The 21,471-nt window shown below is 39.1% G+C and overlaps 1 protein-coding gene across 2 annotated transcripts in view; it reads right to left on the bottom strand.

Annotated features, from left to right (window-relative positions):
• dacha (dachshund a) overlaps positions 1 to 21,002 on the bottom strand; it is a 387,374-nt gene extending 366,372 nt beyond the window's left edge. For both annotated transcript variants that reach the window (XM_078211668.1, XM_078211669.1), the window contains exon 1: positions 20,464 to 21,002. In XM_078211668.1, coding sequence (XP_078067794.1) covers positions 20,464 to 20,906 — 443 coding nt within the window. In that variant the 5' untranslated portion in view covers positions 20,907 to 21,002. The remainder of the gene's footprint in view (positions 1 to 20,463) is intronic.
• Positions 21,003 to 21,471: the final 469 nt, after the last annotated feature.

The following is a 21,471-nucleotide window of genomic DNA, read 5'->3' as shown; positions in this document are numbered from 1 at the left end:
ATAACCCAGTAGATTATGTGTCAGGTGTCTGCTATGACACTACATTCTGCACTCTCTCCTTTCCTTCACCATGTACAGCATGCTTTGTCTGTACAGAGCGCAAGAAACAATACTTTTCATTGTATACTAATGTATGTGACAATATTAAATCAAATCAAATCAAAATGATGCACTGCAGGTTGTCCACGTAATGAAGAAGTTACAGGGTTAGTGGTTGAATTTTTAAAAATTATTTTATGGACGCTTTAATCTGTGTTTTGAGCACTGAATTCTGTGCCTAATAAGAAAAGGAATTCTTGCATCAATGTAGTGCCTTCCATGACCACAGGTCATCCCAAAGCACCTTACAACCAATAAAGTACATTAAAGCATAGTCTCTGTTGTAATGTAGAAATCGGGGAGCCACTTTGGCCACAGCAAACTCCCACAAACGGCAATGTAATCATGGCCTGTCAATCAGATAGAATCATTTTGAGATGTTGATTGAGAGATAAATATTGGCCAGCACAGTGGGGGCAATTCTACTGCTCTTCTTCGAAACAGCACCAGCAGATCTTTTCATCGGCCTCAGAGAGCAAAGAGGGCCACTGTTTAAAAACAGCTCCAACAGTGCAGCACTCCCTCTGGACTGCACTAGAGTGTGAGTCTTAATTGTTTGTGTTCACGTTCTGGAGTGGGACACAAATGCACAGCGTTCTGCCTCAGAGGCAAAACTGCTACTAACAGAGGCACAGCTGACAGTAGCTATTATTATTGGTTATTAACCTCTTACCTGAAGTAAGTTTTCCAACCATTTTTAGTAGAAATTAAAGAACATTATGCTGATCTCAGTTTAGCAAAAGGTTTACCTGAGAGAACCTGCACGAGTTTCCACTCAACATCAAATTATTAAATGGTAAATGTAAACACAATGGCCGTAATTCTGACAGGGCCAATGGGAGTCTCACCCACCGGTTGGGGAATCCATGTCAGTTCCATGGGGCAGAACCAATGGAATCCAAGTAAGCGGCCTCCAACGGGTCTTAAATAAGACTGAGGTCCACAGCGATGGAAGTCCAACCCGCTGAGAGTTACCAGCCATTCAGAGTCCACAGATCATAATTTTCTCCTGCACTAGTAGAAGTAGTGGTTGCTGGCAGCACCACACACACCAGAGGCCCAGGGTCATTGTGGGACCCCAGACCAAAAGTGAGCGAGAGGGGAATGGAGGTCACAGGCAGGGGGAGTGGCTTTTAGCAGCCACCCCTATCCCAATGCCGGGTCCCATGATTGGACACAGAGTGCCTGACTACGAGGGGCCTCCCTGGGAGGCAGTGACAAACCCAACAGATTTTGCTAGAAGCCTTCCAAGGGTCCAGGAAAGCCAAATGGGCTCCACTGAATTCCTGAGCCACCACTAAACTGCAGTGGGCTTACGGATAAAGGGTGTCAATTGACTCATTAATGAGCCTAATTGACATCTCACTGCTGGCAGTCCTGTGTAAGCCCCTTCCACTCTCCCACTTAGTCCAAGGAGGTTTTTCCGCTCCAGGGAGACTGACACGGGGCCTCTCCCAGGATTAAGTGGACCATAGTTCCCACCATGATGGGCTGCATTAAATCCAGAGCAGCGTGTGGCTCTCAGTTCGCTGCTTTTAATTTGGTAAAAATTAAGTTAATAACTTTTAATTAAATGTTACGTTGAAAGCCTTGTCATGTTCATCCAGTTTATATTTGAATCATTTTTCAAAGATAGATAAACTGAAATATTGTCATGCAATGAAAATGAATTCCTCTTTACTGAGGATAAGAAGAATTAGATTGTCTGGAACTCAAACATAAACAAACGCTGCCATGCACATATAATCAATAATGCCCATCATTGAAAATGAAGGGCTGAATTTTTGTTTGGCTGAGGAGGTGGGACAAGAGATGGGTGAAGCTGTAATTTCACATCCCGGATCGGGGTGCCAGGTTTCCGATGCAGTCCCATCTCCTCATGATTTTGGAAGAAGCAGCAAGCCCCCACGCAACATACAATGAGCACAACAGCACAGGAACAGGCCCTTCGGTCCACCAAGCCTGCGTAGATATGTGGTTTCTATCCCTCTGTTCGCCTCCGATTCATGTGTCCGTCAAGAACGTGCCAGCTTCCACTGCCTCCACTGGCAGTGCATTCGAGGCACGCACCACCCTCTGTGTGAAGGACTTTCCCCGCACGTTTCCCCTAAATTTACCACCTCTCACCTTGAACCTGTGCCCGCTTGTAGTTCAGTAACCAGGCTGTCAATACTCAGTGGAAGCATTCCAACGAAGGGACCTGAAAGCATTTGTATAGATCCCCTGATCTGGGTGCATGAAAGGCAGGTCCTTTGAGTATGAGTACTTTAGAAGTGGTTATGGTTTCACAGGGAGCAGGATCTTGAGGTGAGGCAGGGGTTGGGCAGGTTGCTAATTAATTGGAAACGGATCCTGCACTTTAGCTGAAGTCTAACCTGACTTTTACTGAAATAAAAACTTTTAAAATAAAGTTAGTGAAAGGCAACAAATGCAATTCCGTCCACAAAACTAGTCGTGTTATTGGTGAATAATGATTCTTTTGATGTTATGCATTTGTTTAAAATCTTATTTTTAGCATTTGAAATTTGTGTTAGTGAAAAAAAAGTAGTGAATCAAAAATAAATCAGAACAACAAATAATTTCTGATCAATTTAACAGTTGTACTTAAAAAATAGAAAGTGGACTGGGAGTCCAAGAGTCACTAGCCCTCCACAAACAGCAAATAGACCGAGCAGTCTTAAAAGAACCCAAAGCTCCATCTTAGCAGCAGAATATTTGTAACATGTTATATGCTGTAATGCTCCCTCGACAACAGAAATTAACCTGCAGTTGACCTCAGCATCAAATGACTGCCTTTCTATCATTGTTTTATATAGCTCTGACATTTTCTTTGAAATGTGATGTTTGAAACTTGGGTATAAGTAGAAATAAAATATGAAATAGCTCCTTGTGGAATATGGTATGATTCTGCAGCTTGCTATTTTGAGGGAAAATATAGTGATGCGTGTGTGTGAGTGATAGTAATACATATTAATATAAAAACACACTGAAGAGTTCGCAAAAATGTGATTTGGTTCTGAAAGCGTTAATAATCTTCAAAACCATTCACAGACCAACAATGTTATCTTTCTGTTAACAGGCTGAAAAACAAAGCTTCTAAACAGTGCAAGCATTATCATATAATTCACAGTTCAATTTGTCACTACTGGCAACATTCCTAATGCCTAGAAAATGAATACTTATGCGTGGAATAATGATACTTAAAGAGTAAAGTCAGCACTGGGAAATTCATTAATGTTGTTGCAATCTGACCAAAGTAAGTGAAATTTAGCATTGATACGAAAATAAAGCACCACAATCAGTAATGTAAAACAATTAATTACATTTTAAGTGCAACAGTGAAAAAACAAAGTCAATTTAATGGGCACCATGCTCTTAAAGACATTTTGCTGCTTAACACGTTTTTATATTGAGATTGCTTTTCAACAATGAAGGCTCAGCACAGTGTCTTAATTGAATTGTCTTGAATTCTGGGGCAAGAGTCTAAAAGTCTAATGACTATTTTAAAAATCTACTTTCAATTAGGTTGTTCAAAAGAATTCAATAGGATATACAGATTAGTGCCAGGCGAACTGTGTAAGTCAAAAAGTCCTTTCAGGATTCCTGTGTTAATGATTATTTACAATGAATCATGCATTCATTGTTCCTCTGTTCTGACATGATCCTTTATTACTGTCTTTTTTTAATCCACACAAATGAGCCTAGTGTAACAGCTGTGCGATCTTAATGACAATTTCATCTCAGTTTTAATGGTTTGGAGCAAATAATTAAAACCTGTATTTACCTTCCGCTGCTTAGCTGCAATTCAGTGTTTTTCATTTTGTATCCAAGCAATGACATATTGATGTCACAGATAATAAATCACTCCAATTTGTACGTCTCTGTGAACAACAGCCTTAATCTTCATTTATGACTACAAAGTCCATTTCATGGAAGCCTCTGATAAAATACTCAATTACCATTTTTCTGCCGCATATACACTGCACAATTCAATTGTCATGCTGATAAAATGTTCAGCTTAGCAGATAAACTGCATATAATTTCAGTGGAACAAATGTCAGGAACATTTAACATAAGCAAGAATTTGCTGATTTCTTTGCAGTCTATTTTCGGCGAGCTGACACCCGGATTCGATATTTTTTTGCCTAAAGCTGACAATTAGAATATTTTCCTGACACCTGCTCCCAACAGTAAAACACTTAATATATTAAAAATTAATAAGGCGGCAGAATACTGGAGTTCCTGGGTCACTTGGAACAAAGATTACAAGGCACAGAATCCAATACAAACAGGAAGGAGTAAAGGAGATGAAAGAATGAAGGGAGCAAATGAGTGACAGGCAAAAGAGTAAAAGAGCAAAAAGATAAGACAGTAAATTTAGATTTGATTATAGAATTGCTATTCATTCACATGATAATTCTTCGCCCCTCTGAGATTTGAAAATACTGATATCAGGATTTGCTTGACTTTATTTTCCACCTCGCTTGTTTAATTTTATCATTACTTTCACCATTTTCTTTTTGTTTTCCATTATGAAAATTATACCCATTGAGTTTTCTTTCCTCCTGCAAGCTCTTTGACAATTATAAATTTGAAACTTTGAAATGCAACTTGGAGTTGTCCCACTAGCTTATTCCGCATGCACTGTCAGTACCGTCTACCCAATCCCATCCCATTTACTAAACTGACGCCATCTGGAGCTGTTGCTCCAGAACCCAAGACCACAATCGGCCAAGTGGAATATTTTGAGTGAAATAAATGAAGATATCTTCCACCAATTATTTTGTGTCAGTACATCAGAAAATAAATAAAGACATTTTCCAGAGACTGCCACAGAAAACAAAAGTGTCAAACAAAGAAAGCCTAAGTAAACTATTGATCTGAAAATGTGCAGTAAGTTACATTTGTTTCAGAAAACAATAGGTCACAACTTCTTGATAGCACAAGTACTTCAGGATTGTCACTGATACTGGCTTAAAAGGTTGCCTATTAAGTGGAACCACAACAGTATGCTTATTGTTAAGGTTTACACATTAAAGGCAGAAAACCTAAAGAGTAGAATGAGAAAGCATTACATTTAGCAAATGCTCCAACTGCACGTACCAACAAAAATAAACTATCTTCAAACGTAAACATATCTTTCTCCTGAGCAACCTGCTGCTTTTATCTCAAGAACCTCAGTAATAAGTTCTAGGTGGAGTTTAGCCTTAGTGTGAAGAATTGCAAATAACAATTTCACTCCTTTTTCTTCTGTCCTGAAGGCACTAGCTCTTATTAGGTCATGGTTCCAAGGGTCCCAGCAGCCCTCCATCACCTCTGTTTTTGTGTTTATAGTTCCTTGGCCCTTACATCTTCCCATTTCACACATCATTCATGAGGAAGAGAAGGCAAGTAGGTGACTCGCACTGACATTGCTGCTTGTGGGTTGGTTGATGTGCTGTGTGTAAGAATCTCACAGATTGTCTTATCCTCTAATTGGTCGTTCTAAGTGGGGAAAGCAGCTAATCTTCAACCAATATCTGCTTGATAAGATCAGGAACTCAACAAGCAAGACATCGGAAGCAAAAGTCACAGTCTATCATTCCATAGCACACAATAGCAAAATACCTGCACATTTATAGCACCAATCAGATTGGCAAAGATCATCATCCATAGGAACATAATGTAAACTTTTAGTTTCTGTATTTTGGATGCTAGAAATCTTGCGAGTGAAAATATGTGAGAAAGAGAAACAAAATTCTGCACAAAGTAACACTGACTTGGTGTATGATGGAAATGCTATAGGTGGATAACTCGCATAAGCAAGTTATTTGAAAATAGGATTTGCTCTGAAACGTTCAATTTAGAGCTGTTCAGCCAGTAAAGTGTGTTGGATTCCTAGCTAGAAGGTTGCAGGACCAAAGTTTCAAGGCTCAGTTCCATTATCCGCCATGGGGTATGCTTTGCAAGTTCTCGTTTAGACTGCTAGTGACGCGTTCTGTCTTGGTAAAGGGGTGCAGTGAGGAAATGATCAGCGTATTTTGTTTTGTCTTGAATGTGCCTCCTGTTTGTTAGTCAAGTGGCAGAACTGATGGTTTGAAAAGTTTTGCAGTCCAGGTCATCCAGCCCCTTCTTGGCTAACGGGATGCTGGACAGCAGGCAGCAGTATCAGAAGAGGAAAGTAATGCAGGAACCCCAAAATATGTAAATAATCATCATTTATAATGATATACAATCAGAGGGATTTCTGATTTTTTCTTCAGCCAAGCCCAGCAGATCTGCCATAGAATGATTAAAGTTATGTGGCAACACAATTGGCAAAACGCACTCTAAATACATATAAATCATCAAACAAATGAATCATGAAATGAATATGTAAATTGTGCATTTAACCTCTCTTTACACAGCAGTGACTGTCATTCTCTTGTAAATTTAAGACCATTGTAATCTTGCAACTCCAAAAATGCTTTGGTAAAAGCATGATATATTCAGTAATAAGTAAACAGTGAGTTGGAACCCCTGAGCAATTTGAATCATTATTGGAACGGGGTGAAAAAGGCATCACATTCATGTGCTAATGTAGGTTCTAGATATGATATGAATATTTGCCTAACAAAAAACCTCCTGTCTTTTACTTGGTGAAAAAATAATGAATGTCAACATAAAATTCCCTTTTCTGCCCTTTGCTCATGGCTGACGTTCAATTATAACAAGAAAAACAGCAGCTCATCTCTGTGCTGGGAAAGAAAATGAGTCAGGCACTGATTTATAGCCTGCTGAAAATCCATCCTTGTAATGGACCAATCTTTACATGAGACTGCTATCCATTACTTTAACTGGGGCCTCCCTGCCCTGATGGTGCTATAGGACATCTGTCAGCACCAAAGAGCTTCAACTAAACAATGGCATCAACAGACAAATTTCCTTTTATCTCAGTGTTAGTGAAACTCTCTGGGCTCATCGTCTAATAAACCTGGCTTCAAGTAATTGAAATAATTTAATTAACCAATGTAATTTGTAAAGATGAGGCTGCAGTTAAAGCTGCCGTATCTCCTTTCAAACTGACATTCTTATTAAGTCAATTTCACAAATTCAAACTCAGCCAACCAGAGATTTCCCCATAATTGGGCTGACTTTTAGCAGGTCCATCACAAAATACTCGGTTGGCTGGTTTCAAATTTTCTGAACAAACACACAATGGGGGGAAAAGTCCTACATGTACAATTTCAGACATTTCTCTGCACCTAACAGCTGGTGACATGCTGACCCTCACAGAAAAAAATTGCGGAGGATTCTTTTTTGTCCAATTGTCCCATACTAGAGCTCTTTGCTGAAGTCGCCAGCATTTCAACTCCCCCTGTAGTTTTCTAACACTGGAGACAAAACTGCCAGCATTTGAACTTTTTGTTTGCCAAGCAACAGAAAGAAGTGGGAAGAGGTATCGAGAGCTGACTGACTTCTCTCCAGTAAGTCCTTCTCTCCATTTCGATAGAAACAACAAAGTGTATGTCAAAAGAATTTATATAAATACCATTGTGTTCAACCAAAAACAAACGTCCAAATTAACCATTCTCTTTCATTGTTCTCAGACAGACGGTTGCTCGGACAGTAGTTTCATGTTGAAAAGCAATCAAGTAATATGCAGCTTCCTTGCAGATATTATAGATGTACAATTTATGCAGTAAAATCCTGTGGGCTTTTTTCATGAAGCTATTATAGTCTTATGAGACCCACGGGAATTTTTTTTAACACAGGGCATTTACAAATAATGAGAGGAGTTGACATAAAAGGTAACTTTTTAACCTAACATTTGAATCAGAGGTTTGATTTTATGTTGTAACTGACCATACACCTTAACCTAATGTTAATTATCTGTGCAAACATTATGATGTCACTGAATCTGATTTCAGTGGGCAAAAATAGAAATTAGCTAATACCTATTGTGACATTCTGTAGTGTTAGCTTGTCATCTTCCATGGAAATTAAAAAAACTTCAATTTGGATGGGTTTTGTTGAGAAAACTGAAGAGAAATCTTTCATGTTAGTAGTACAAGATCATTTTTATAATTCTGTTAACAATTTACTATTAGTTCTTAACTGTTGAGTCACTGTCTTTGTTTACATATTCCTAGTTTGTAAGCTCTGCAGTGTTGTATGTATTATAATCTTAATTCTTAATAGTGCATCCATTGGCGAGAAAAAATGAAAATGTGACCCAAAAAAAAGGTAACCAAAATGATGAAACCTGATAAAGCATGTCTGCCTGGAGTCCTAAACTTCAGTAAATTACATTTGACTAGAATCTTTATAAACACGTCCATTCAGAAGCTTATTGCTTGACAAAGTTTTAAAGGCTGCTTTTTGTCTGTGTACTCACTAAACAGAATCAAATAAACATTATTCTAATTTAGCACAGATATCTATTGGTTCAATTTCTTCAAGAGGCCATGTTAAAATTTACATGTCATGATAAAACCTTTTCTTATAATAAAGTATTTTTTTACTGACAAAAAAATTCTTCTCTAAAATTGCCCGATTATCCTAAAGCAAAATTGTCTGCTTATCCTAAAGCAGTCTTGTTTTTCCCACCTAGCACAGCCAGGAATATCATTAGCAAACAACCAAAGAGATTAGCGGAGTCATAGACTCTTTTGTCGTATTTGAATATGATGTCGGTCTGGGTTGCATGGCTGTCTGGACTTTGAGTCAGTGAAATGGTCATTAGAGTGAATGGAAAGGCTGCCAACAGTGGCTACTAATTTAGACTGTCAGAGCCTCCTTTGAAATTTTCAGAGTGGAAAAGAAAATTTTTTAAAAACCTCTTCCAAAATATATCAGAATCATGCATCAACTATATTGTGTTCCCACATTTATATTGATGTGATTGAACTGTGCAAAGAGTTAAATAGCTGAGAACATTATCTGGAACAATTTTACGTACAGCAGCTTCTATTGATGTCAAACACAAAATGGAACAGTTATACTGATTAGTCATCGCCTGATATGGATGGTAGTTTTGTGGCCAATGAGTATCATATCTGCAAAGGATCTGGCTTCATTCCTGCTACTGTTTAACCCTGCATATATTTCTAAAATAACCGACACTCAAAAGTGATCTGCCTGATCAGAATGACATATTTATTGCCTCATTCTCTGGCCTTACATGCAGGCTGAAAAATCAACATTTGAGTCATAAATTTTCTCCACAGGCAATACTTTGTGCATGAAAACAGCACAGGCTGGCCTTTACCAAGGCTGAACGTGATGTCTTAAAATACGCAGGAGCTGATTCAAGGAGTAGATATGCCTTTTGACATTGTAAATTAGTGATGCGTTTGGACAGATCAATAGCACTGATTTAAATTATTGCAGTTTCCAAAAGTTCTGTTAACAAAATTGTTGTTAGGTTCCTGAATTCTAAACACCACTGACTTGTGTCTGTTGGCGATCCTAAAAGATAGTTATGAATATTTAAGTGAACCAATGTTTGTTGGATTATAAATCTGTATCAAAATGCAGAATAGTGTACAAGAGATATGTATTTTGTATTGTCTGCATTGTTCAGTAAGGTTCACAATTGAGTCTGAATGGCAGAATAAGAATTAAGACTTGAGTTCCTGAAGCAGCTTGTATCAGAATATATACAAATACCATTCAGAAACAAGCAAAGATAACCAGATGGGTCATAATACTATAATGACTCCTCACAAGCACTGTAATCCGAGTTTGATCACAAATCTATTGCTTTGCTGCTGTGGAAAATACTGTAAGATGAACAATTACACAGTGTGCTTGTTAATTTTTAGTGACGTCTTTAACATATTGATTATTGGTGTTACATCAATCAAAGAAATGAAGGTCCTAATGAAATGAACTCCTCTCTTCCACTCTCCTGGCATACTCCAAAACATGTACAACTTCTATCCAACCTTATGTTGTATTCTTGCAGTGACACGTTTATAAAATACACCCAGAAAATTTGACAGATCTAGGTTTCAAAAATATTCATTTTCATTTAATAAGGTGGAAAGGTGATGTAGTGCCATTCTGCAAAGCATGCTAAAATTACTATTTTTGATTATCAACTAATTAAACTACTCACTACTAGTAACATTACCAGTTTAATAAATTGTCTAAAAGCTACTTCTCTGTCATTGTCTGCTCCTTTTTGGCACATGTTTGAAATAGTCCTATGGAAAAATAAATTGTCATGTAACACACAATTGGAATCTTATGAATATGGAGAGAGCATGAGACCATCCAACATCGTGGCAATATGCAACTCCTCATTATTTCTGGAGCAACACTGTTTTGGAACTGTCTCAATGACACAATCTCTTTCTCTGCAATTATATGTTCAGTTTAATTAATTGGATCTTAATACACTCTAGTGAACTGTTACTTTGCGTGAGCAATTTAAATTCAGTGTCTGAATTGTTTCCTGTGTCCAGGGGTTTAAATAAACTATTTTTTACTTCCCCACCACTACTTGTAACATAGTTGTGTTTTAAGATGAGATATATATTAGAATATATGCAGTCTTGCAGGGATGGCAGATTTGGCAAATAGTTTCATAAGTCATACAATGGTTCCAGTGCAGAAAGAGGCTGTTTGGCCCACTGTATGTCTGCTAGCCCTCTTAAGGAGCAATTCAACCAGTGCCACTCCGCTGCCTTTTCCCAATAGCCCTGCACATTTTTACTTTTCATATAGTGATCCAATCCTTATTTGAAAACCTCAATTGATCTGCCTCCACTATACACTCTCAGGCAATGCATTCCAGATCCTAACCAGCCACTGGGTGAAATAGCTTTTCCTCATGTTGCCATTACTTCTTTTGCTAATTACCTTAATCTGCAACCTCTAGTTCTAGATTGTTCAGTTTCTCCCCATCTACTCTGTCCAGATCCCTCAAGACTTTAAATACCTCTACAAATCTCCTCTCGGCCTTCTCAAAGGAGAATGGTCCCAACTTTTACATTTTTCTACGTAACTGAAGTTCCTCCTATCTAGAATCATTCTCCTGAATTTTTTCTGTACTTTCTCTCTCACTCTAATGCTCTCACTCTCTCTAATGCCTTCACACCTTTCTTGAAGACTGTGTCCCAAACTGGATACAACAAACCAGTTGAGTCCAAACCAGTGTTTTATATAGGTTTGATATAACTGTGTTGCATTTGTAATCTATGCCCATATTGATAAAGCCCAGGATGCTTCATACATTATTAACTGCTCTTTCAACCTCTCCTGCCACCTTAAATGATTTATGCACATATATATCCCCAGATCCCTTTGTCCTGTATTTATTTTAAAATTTTACATTGCCTTTCACATTCATCCAATCAAAATTAATCATTTCACACTTCTCTGCATTAAATTTCATCTGTCATTGTGTGTCCATTTCAGCAACTTATCTATGTCCTTTTCAGGTTTTACACTGTCCTCTTCATGGTCTTCAATACTTCCAAATTCTGTATCATCTGCAAATTTTGAAATTATGTTCTGTACACCAAGGTCTGAATTATTACTGTATATCAGAGGTTCTAACACTCATCTCTTGGGAACTCCATTATTAAACCCTACTCCAGTCCAAAAAGATTACTTTAAAAAAACTTCACCATTTCTCTTTGTTTCCTGTCACTCAGCAAATTTTGTAGCCATTTTGCTCCTGTCCCTTTTATTCCATGAGCTATAACTTTGTTCACAAGTCTATAGCGTGGCACCTTATCAAATGCCTTTTGGAAATCCATATACACAACAGCAACAGCATTACCCTTATCTACCCTCTCCGTTAACTAATCAAAAAACTCAAGCAAGCTAATTAAACATAATTTTCCCTTCACAAACCTGTGAATTTCCTTAATTAACCTGCATTTGCTCAAGTGACTATTAATTTTGTTCCAAACGACCATTCCTAAAAGCTTCCCCATCACCGATGTTAAAATAACTGGCTTGTTGGATTTATCTTTATCCCTTTTTTTGGAGCAAGGGTGTAACATCTCCTGTCCTCTGGCATGGCCCTTGAATCTAAGAAAGATTTGAATAGTCAGTGTTTCTGCAATTTCCACTCTTACTTCCCTGAATATCCTTGGATACATCTCATCCAGTCCTGCCACCTTATCAATCTTAGTTACCGACAGCCTATCTAATACCTCATCCTTATCAATTTTAAACATTTCAAATGTCAGAATTACCTCTTTTTTAAATTTATTCATGGGATGTAGGTGTCACTGCCTGGGCCAGCATTTATTGCCCACCCCTGATGGCATTTAAGAGTCAACCATTGCTTGGGTCTAGAGTCACATATCAACCAGACCAAGTAAGGATGATAGTTTCCTTCTCTAAAGGGCATTAGTGAACCAGATGGACTTTTAAGACAATTGACAGTGATTTCATAGTCATCATCAGACTTTTAATTCCAGATTTTTTACCAAATTCAAATTCTACCATCTGCTGTGGTGGGATTCAAACCCAGATCCCCAGAGCATTACCCTGGGTCTCTGGATTAATAGTTCAGCAACAATTCCAATACGCCACTGTCTCACCCTTCTCGCAACACGATGGTGGCAGCATCTTCTTCCTTGGTAAAGACCGATGCAACATAGTAATTTAATACATCAGCCATACCCCCTACATGCATGCATAAATCCCCTTTTTGGTCCCTAATCATCCACCTCTTTCTTACCAGACTTTTACTATTTATCTGGCTATGGAATACTTTTGGATTTCCTTTTATGTCAGCTGTCAGTCTTTCTCGTACTGCATCTTTGCTTCACTAATTTGCTTTTTAAATTCCTCTCTGAACCTTCTATTTTCAAATACTTCACAACTGTACAAAAAACAAAATAGTGCAGAAGCTGGAAGTCTGAAATAATAACAGAAAGTACTGAAATAGCTCAGCATGTCGGGCAGCTGAGGAAAGTGAAATAGAGTTCATGTTTTGAGTACAACTTGACTTCTTCAGAAGCCTCCAGGTTTCTGATTCTCTCTCCAGAGCTGCTGCCAGACCTGCTGAGTTTCTTCAGATTTATCTCCATTGTATTATCCACCTGCATCTGTCATCAGAAAAATGTTCTGCTTCATTTTAACCACTATCTCGATCTTCATTTTAACCTCTATCATTCACTGTCCAGGGAGCTCTGGAATTGTTTGCCCTCCCTTTCCCCTTCATGGGAATATATCTTAACTGTACTCCAACAGCCTTTTCTTTAAAGGCAGCCAATTGTTCAGTTACAGCTTTGCCTACTAATCTTTAATTCCAGTTTATCTGGACCAGATCCATTTTTACCCCATTGAAGTTGGCTTTCCCCCAATTAATTAATCTTACTCGGATTTCCCTTGTCCTTTTCCGTAGCCAATCTAAACCTTATGATACAATTATCGCTGTCCCCTAAATGTTCCCCAACTAACATTTGGGCCTGAATTTTCCAGCCATTCCCATTGGCAGGATCTTATAGGGGAACCCTCACCGTGGGTTTTCCAGTGGTGAGAGGTGCAGACAATTGTAAGCCTTGTTGACAATGGCAAGACCAGAAGATCTCAACTAATAACCAATGGTGGACCACCTCCGCCACTGCGAAACATGCCACAGGGGTAGCAGAAAATCCTGCCCTTGGTCTACTTGGCCCATCTCATTCCTAAGAAGCAGGTTCAGCTCTGTCTCCTTTCTTGTTTGACTGGAAGCATACTGCTGTAACAAGTTCTTCTGAACATACTCCAGGAACTTTTGCCCTCTCTTTCCTTTACACTACTATCCAATTCTATGTTCAAATAATTAAAGACCCCATTATAAATGCTCTATAATTCTTGGAATTCTCTGTAATTTCTTGCAAATTTGTTCCTCTACATGTTTCCCACAATACAGCTATAGACTAAACTGAGCAATGTAATTGCACCTTTTTTGTTCCTTAACTACAGCCAGATTCTGTCTTTGACCCCTTTGTGACACCCTCTCTTTCTAGTAATGCAATGTTCTCCTTAATCAATACTGCCATCCCTCCTCCTTTACTATCTTTCCTGAACACCTTGCATTCAGGGATATTTAATAGTCCTACTCTTCTTCAAGCTAGGTCTCTGCGTTCACCACAACTTCATATTTCCACATGACTATCTGTCTGCAACTCACCAATCTTACTACCACACTCTGTGCATTCACACACCTTCACTGTAACCCTATATAGACTTTATCACTTTCCCTTTTATGCAAATCTCACCTAATATCTTACTACTTCCCATTCTAGTACTAGCCGACTCTCCAAGTACACTTTTCCCCTTGGTATTCCTCTCTAGTATTGCCTCCTGGTTCACAAACCTTTGCCAAGTTAGTTTAAACCCTTCCCCATAGCACCAACAAATTGCCCTGAAAGGAAATTGGTCCCATCTCTCTTTAGGTGCAACTTGCCCAGCCTTGCCTCCCCCAGAATTGATCCCAAACTTCCAAGAATCTAAAGCCCTGTCTCATGCACCATCTCTCCAACCACACATTAATCTACTCTATCCTCCCACTTCTATATCCACGTGCATGGTACCGGGAGTCATTTGCAGATGACTGCTTTTGAGGTCCTGCTTGCTAATTTTCTACCTAGCTCCCTAAATGCTGACTGTAGACCACATCCCTCTTTCTACTAAAGATGTTGATACCAATGCAGACAACAACTGCTCCCCCTCGGGGTGCTCTGCAGCTGATTCTTGATCCGGACATTAGAGAGACAATATACCCTACTGAATTCATGATTTTGGGACACAAATACCTATCTGAATGCTTTATCAAATATCCTTTCATTATTGCTATTCCAGTCTTCTTCATGCCCCCCAGCACAACTGAGCAAACGATCGTGCCATGGACTTGGCTCTGGCTGCACATCCATTACTTTCATCAGCATTCAGAGCTGGACACTGGTTGGAGAGGGAGATGCACTTAGGGGACTCTTGAACTATCTGCCAGTTTCTACTTGACTACCTAGTAGTTGCCTTTTCCTATTCTCCCTACATACTTTTAAACTGTAGGGGTACCACAGCTATGAACATGCTTTCCACAAAACTCTCAGCCTCATGGATGTGCTGCAGCGATGTTGTTAAGTGCCAAATCCCTTCCTGCATATATGGTTATCCCGGACACTGGAAAGGTCCTGGAGTTCCCACATGGAGCAGGATGATCACTCCAGCAGTTGGAATTTCCCTGCCATTCCTCATCTTATTAAATGATAAAACGTACTACTTAAAAAATAAAGATTCACCAGCTATTCACTCCTCTTCTTCTGTTGTCACTTAAAAATAGGGGTTAATTCAAATGTTTTACTTGTCGTCATGAAATTATGAATTTCCCATCTCCTTAGACAAACTCATTAAATTTGAACAAAGGACACCAAAGCTATAATACTCATCAGCCAATCAACTCTTGGCCTTCCTCTGATATCAGTTTAATATTTAATTCTTACCGATCCTGACCTGTTTCACAGTGATCATTCACACCCCACTCTGTTTCACAGTGATCCCGACCTGCTTCACACTCCTCTCAGTCTGCTTCACACTGGTACTGACCTGCTACACACTCCTTTCTGCCTGCTTCACAGTAATTCAGACCTGCTTCATATTTCTCCTGGTTTGCTTCATAGTGATCCTGATCTGCTACACATTCCTCCTGGTCATCTGTATCTTTGGTATTCAGATGGAGTTTATCTGGACTTGCATTTGTATTTTGATTCTTGCTTTTTTTTGTCAGTGTAAGGCTAATACTAGAACTGCATCACTGTCTTCTTATATGATAATGGTTTAATGACCAAAACTTTGACACCAAGGAATTCAAAGGCAAATGATATTGAAGCTCAAGAACTTAGCTGGATAATCTGAATTAAAATGAGAACAAAATGCAAATAAACATTGTGTTATGATTAACAATATGTTTTTGAAAATATATGCCAAATAAATAAAAGAGGGGTACATTAATTGTTCAATCTGTAGCCAGGGAGAAGGGAGGTTTAGACCGTCAACTTTTATTTTGAGTGAACAGAGGCTGCATTCAGTTCAAGTCAGAACAAGATGAAATTTGTGTGATTTTGGTGTCAGGGTTTAAACAGAGGGCTGTCCCAAGCCTATTCACAAGCAGGGCACATTATATTAGTTGCCTGATGCATACAGGGGCTGTTGACTTATAGTTAAGATTCACAGATTTGCAACCAGCCATTTAGATAAATCTGATGCCAATCTCTTGCTTTGCAATTCAAAAGGTTCAATGTTTTTGCTGCATTTCGAAATCACATTTACTTTCGCAGAAGTGTTAATACACGTTATCTGACCCAGAGCAGCTGCAAAGTCCTTTCTTCTGAGTTTTTTGTGACATTATTATACACCTTCTAATTTAGCATTGATAGATAATTAGAGCCTCCTATTAAGTAACCATTAAATCAAAAGGAGTTGATAATTTTGTGTTTACCAACAGTCTCTGATCCAAATAAACAGAAAACACCATGTTTGGGTAAAAGGGGAAAGACACTTTGACCAAAAGTTATCTAAATGATGAGTTATCCCAAAGAATCCAAACTGTTTGTGACTGTTGTTTAAAATACAGTTACATTAGGTGCTTGGCAAAAAACATTTGGATCCCAAAAATTAAGAACACAAGTGCTACAAGGTACATGTTAAAACTAATTTAGTTGTTTAACACAAAATGCGTATTTCTTATATATTACTGTTTTTCTTCTATGTTTCTGCACTTTAAGACATATACTTGTGCACCAGACAAAAAAAAATCCTTATTATATCACTTTAGCAATATCTTTTAACATCTTCAAATTATATTTTGCAATGATTACTATACTCTTGTCAGATAGGTATTCATCTCGCCTTTTGTTCTTATCACTGTTTTAGACATAAAAACTATATACAGCAATTATCAAGGAAACAGTGGCTTAAAGAAAATACAACCCATACAATCCATTGCTACATGTTTCTGAGATAGAGAGCCCCTACTTTAGCTGGTCTTTTATATCAAAACTTTCTCCATTATCATGAACAATGCAAATAACAGTAGTTAACGTGTGTTTTAATGGTAATTCACAAGTGTTAAGAGCCAAGGTGCTATTTCGATGATAATTTGATTTCTAATGTCACATATAACTCAAACATAAAACCTAAGTTTCAATATCCAGTGTCATCTTTTTATAAACTAACACACAGAACCACTTTCAGTATTACAAATCACTGCTAAAAAAAATCTCACATTTCAGATACTTTGATGCCTTAAAGTTACTTATCTAACAAAGAATGATTAAAGAGCTTGGGAGACTCTTATCTCCCTGCTCCATCTATTATGTTTACAAAAGAAACCCTCATGTTATTTTTCTTCTGTTCAGGCTGCCACATGAATCTAAAATTTAACTTTATTTTATCAGCTGTGCTGAAACTGTAAGCCAGGTGTTCTGAAACCTACCCATGCTCTGGAAATTACATCAGGGGTATGGATTACTTCTATTGTGGCTTCAAAGAAAGCAATAAAATGTTCTGCATGCTCTCCTTCATGTTCCTTAATTTCTCTCATTTTATTTGAGCACCCAGAACAATTCTGAAAGTCATTAAGCCTGAAATGAGCCTGATACAGACTTGCCTTTTTGAAGGAAGAACACCCACTCAGCCCACTCTCACCCCGTCACCAAAATCATACCGCAAAGTACCATGCAGCTCCAGTCAGTTACAATTGTAATATGTCAGTCAGGTTCCTAGTCAGGTTCCTTTTACTGACAATACCGGCCAACTGGCTTAAAATATATCAAATGGTAGTGTCCTCAAAAATACATTTTTGTTTTGGATTAATCGAAAAGCAACGTTCTGGTGTAAAGAGCAAGGTCATCTGCCAATAACAAAGTAATGTAGTAAATCATTTGTACTTCACAAATAAATTCCACATCAGTAATTAAAACCACGCTTCTTGGCTTGTGCTATCAGCTCATCAAATACATTCCTCATCTAGAATAACAGATCCACATCTGCAGTCATTATACCATGCAAGATAAATCAATCCACTGAGTGATGCTTTGGGGCATCATGTCTCCCTTTAAACTTCACTGTATTTATTTCCCCATGACACATTTGACATTCTATTTACTGTAGGCAAATGAAAATCAACATAGCATATTGCAATCAGTGCACAAAATATAGTTTGATTCAATCCTGTTAACAGTATTGTCTACCTTGGTTGATGCCAGGTGAGTTCCTAACTTGGACCTTTTTCTCAACTGGTTTAAGTCAAAATTTTAAATTTCTTAAAGCTTATTAAATGATTCTAAAAATATTAAATATTTCCTAATTTATTTCATTTTGTGGTTAAAAAAACAGTTTTAATATATTTTGTTTGCATGGATATATTGAATTACAATTCATTTAGTATTCACCACAAGAAAAATCCTGTACAATTTATTTTAATCTGACTGCTACCTTATTCCCAAAACTAGAACTGAAAATGCCAGTTCCGTGGCATTTGTTCTTCATACAGATAGTACTTACAGAAATAGTAATGAAGCTCATTTAACCTCGACTTTTATTAACATGTATATTTGTATATATGTTAACGTTTATCTTGCAGGCTATTTTCTGGAATTATGAATGTCAGTTCCAATTTTATGCATTCCTGATTGCATATATCCAGATTCAGAAACATCTATTCAAGACATCACTCCTAATTAGATGATTAGTGCTCCGAAGGACGGTAGATGGGTCATTTACATAATTTAATCATAAAAAGTTAGCAATGCATATTTCTGTATGCATTTGTACAATTATCTTCTTTCCTAGGGCTGTGATATTAATGTGATTAAACAATATTTCTGCAAACAGCAAGTGTGTACTCTATTAAACCTCTGCTAGAGGCAAATGAAAAATTAATTTTTGAAGACAATCATTTTTTTTCCAACATGACTGATAAATATAGCCTATCTGACGGAATATTTCTGAAATGCACTTTGCAAAAGGCAAAATGACATGGGGCTAGAAATTATGTGGTAAAAATACTGCTGAGCCATTACATCCATGTATAACAATAGAACAGTGGAAACATGCACAGATGTTCATCAGTAATGCAATTTCCATCCAATTTCCTAAATGCAGTCCCTAAGTGCAAAATAGCTTAACGTTATGTTTAGCTTGCAGTTCTTCAATAAATAATGAATGCAATAAAACCTGCAGATCAATTTCAAACCGAGGAATTATAAAGGATTGTTTTACTCGCCTACTATTCCTGATCCGAAAAGTTTTGTTTTAATTCAATGAGTTTGACAGGTCGGTCAATTGCAAAGTTACAGTCTGGCAGAAGCGGAGCTGGCAATGCATGCTTACCATTTATATATCTGTCAGGATAACAAGCTAAGAATAACACAGAGACATCAAAACATGCACAGAATCCATATCCGAGGCGATTCATTTAGATGTGCCCCCATTGATTTATTGTACAAACTGCAACATCTGCAGTCTGGAAAGACGCTCTGGAAAATTAATTCGCGATCAATTCAAATGGAACAAAAAGAAATGTGCACCCGATAAATCAACCTGCAGTTTAATTTGGTATCTTGCTCTATTCCGCGTCTCGAATTATCTGCTAATTGTGAATGTCTTTGACACTTTGGAATAAGTTTTTTTTGTTTGATTTAGAAATGACAACAGCGAGTCCTGCAGGCTGAAACAGAAAACATACAACCCCCGGCGAAGCGGCGCTGATCACCGGTCGCTGGGAAATGGATACAAAGGTTACGGTGTTTGGAGGCGGGGGGGGGGGGGGGGGGAGGCAAAAATAAACCACCTTTTGCCTAGTTGCTGAGTTTAACTTCGCGCGGGTAACGTGGTGCTGGCGCGGACATTCAAGCCCCTTGTGTTAGTTTAACACATGCACAACGCGAGCGAGCACCAAAGTGATGCACTCGTCTACTTGCCACGGTAGGGTATCAGATGGTCCTTGCAAAACGATGAATAGATATAATTAGAAAATGTTTTCATTTTGGGATGGCTGCACTTGCATTCATTTGGCTGATCTGGCCTCTATGGTTTCAATACTACACGGAGGGTTCACGGGCAGGGCGGGTGAAAGAGCGAAGCTGAAACGTGACTGGGGACGGACAGAGATGAGTTTGTAGATGGTGCTACATGCCAGGGCTGTCGAGTTTTCCTTTCTGCCTTTAATGTTCCGCATCCAAACCTAAAGGGATCTGTCTCTAAAGTGGGAATTCCACAATGTTTCTGATCACTGAAGCCCCCTCCCCATTGACCGGAGATTAAAATTCCCAAACAGGTGACAATGGGAAAGGGGAGATGGGTGAAAACAATGAAAGCAAAAGAAAAAGTACTGAACGGAAAGAAAAAATAAAATACGGGAGACAAATATAAAGAGGAGGTCGAGCTCACCTTGCGTTGGTACAATCATTAAACAAAGTTTCAAAGTCTTTCCTGGATATGAGTTTGCAGCGGTTGACGCCGGGCTGGATGGCTCCGAGTCCTCTGAGGATCCTGACCTGCTCTACGGTGCAGACCACGGGCGTTATATCCAGTCTCTTTAACTTGGTGTAAACCGTGTGCAAACCGCCCACCAGATGCTTGAGGAAGAGATCAAAAACCTGCGGGAGGCAGATCAGCTCCTGCCCGTCCACATTAAAGGACGCCACTTTGACTCCACGAAGCTCGACCATCTTACACTCGTTGCCGCTGTTGATGCTGTTCCCAATGCTGCTGAGTTTGGGAGATTCGGAGGGGCTGGTGTACACAGGCTCGGCCCGGAACAGGCCTCCTGTGATAGGGGTGGAGGTGGGTGTGAGTGGGGGCGGTGGGATAACGGGAGCTGACACAGCCATGGCCACTTCTCCACATGTACTTTTCACTGTCTCTGTGTATCTGTGCAACGTAGTAAAGAAATGAGTGAGAGAAGCCGCAGTCACCCACTCTTCCCCGGGACCACGCCCCCATCGTACAACTGACACTGCCCGCAGCCAATCGGCTGCGTCCCTGCTCCGGACGCCTTTCCCATTGGGCAGTGACCTTGGATCTCCGCCAATCACGTCCCGGGGCGGAGCTTGCTGCTGCCCTTCGCTGAAGTACGTGCTAAGCATGCCCCAATAAATCAGTGAATGGACATGAGTTGTTCCGCTTGCTTTTAAAGCTGTACTCCCTCCCATCCATCCCAAAGTACCCCCTCCCACCCTTCCCAATGCACCCCCTCCCACCCTTCCCAATGTACCCCCTCCCACCCTTCCCAATGCACCCCCTCCCACCTTTCCCAATGTACCCCCTCCCACCCTTCCCAATGTACTCCCAGCCATCCCAGTGTACTCCCTCCCCCTTCCCAAAGTACCCCCTCCCACCCTTCCCAAAGTACCCCCTCCCATCCATCCCAATGTACTCCCTCACCTTTCCCAATGT

The sequence above is a fragment of the Mustelus asterias genome, chromosome 4 (assembly GCF_964213995.1).
Source record: "Mustelus asterias chromosome 4, sMusAst1.hap1.1, whole genome shotgun sequence".
NCBI lineage: Eukaryota > Metazoa > Chordata > Chondrichthyes > Carcharhiniformes > Triakidae > Mustelus > Mustelus asterias.
The sequence above is the reverse complement of the archived record's forward strand: the minus strand, read 5'-3'. Positions and strand labels throughout refer to the sequence as shown.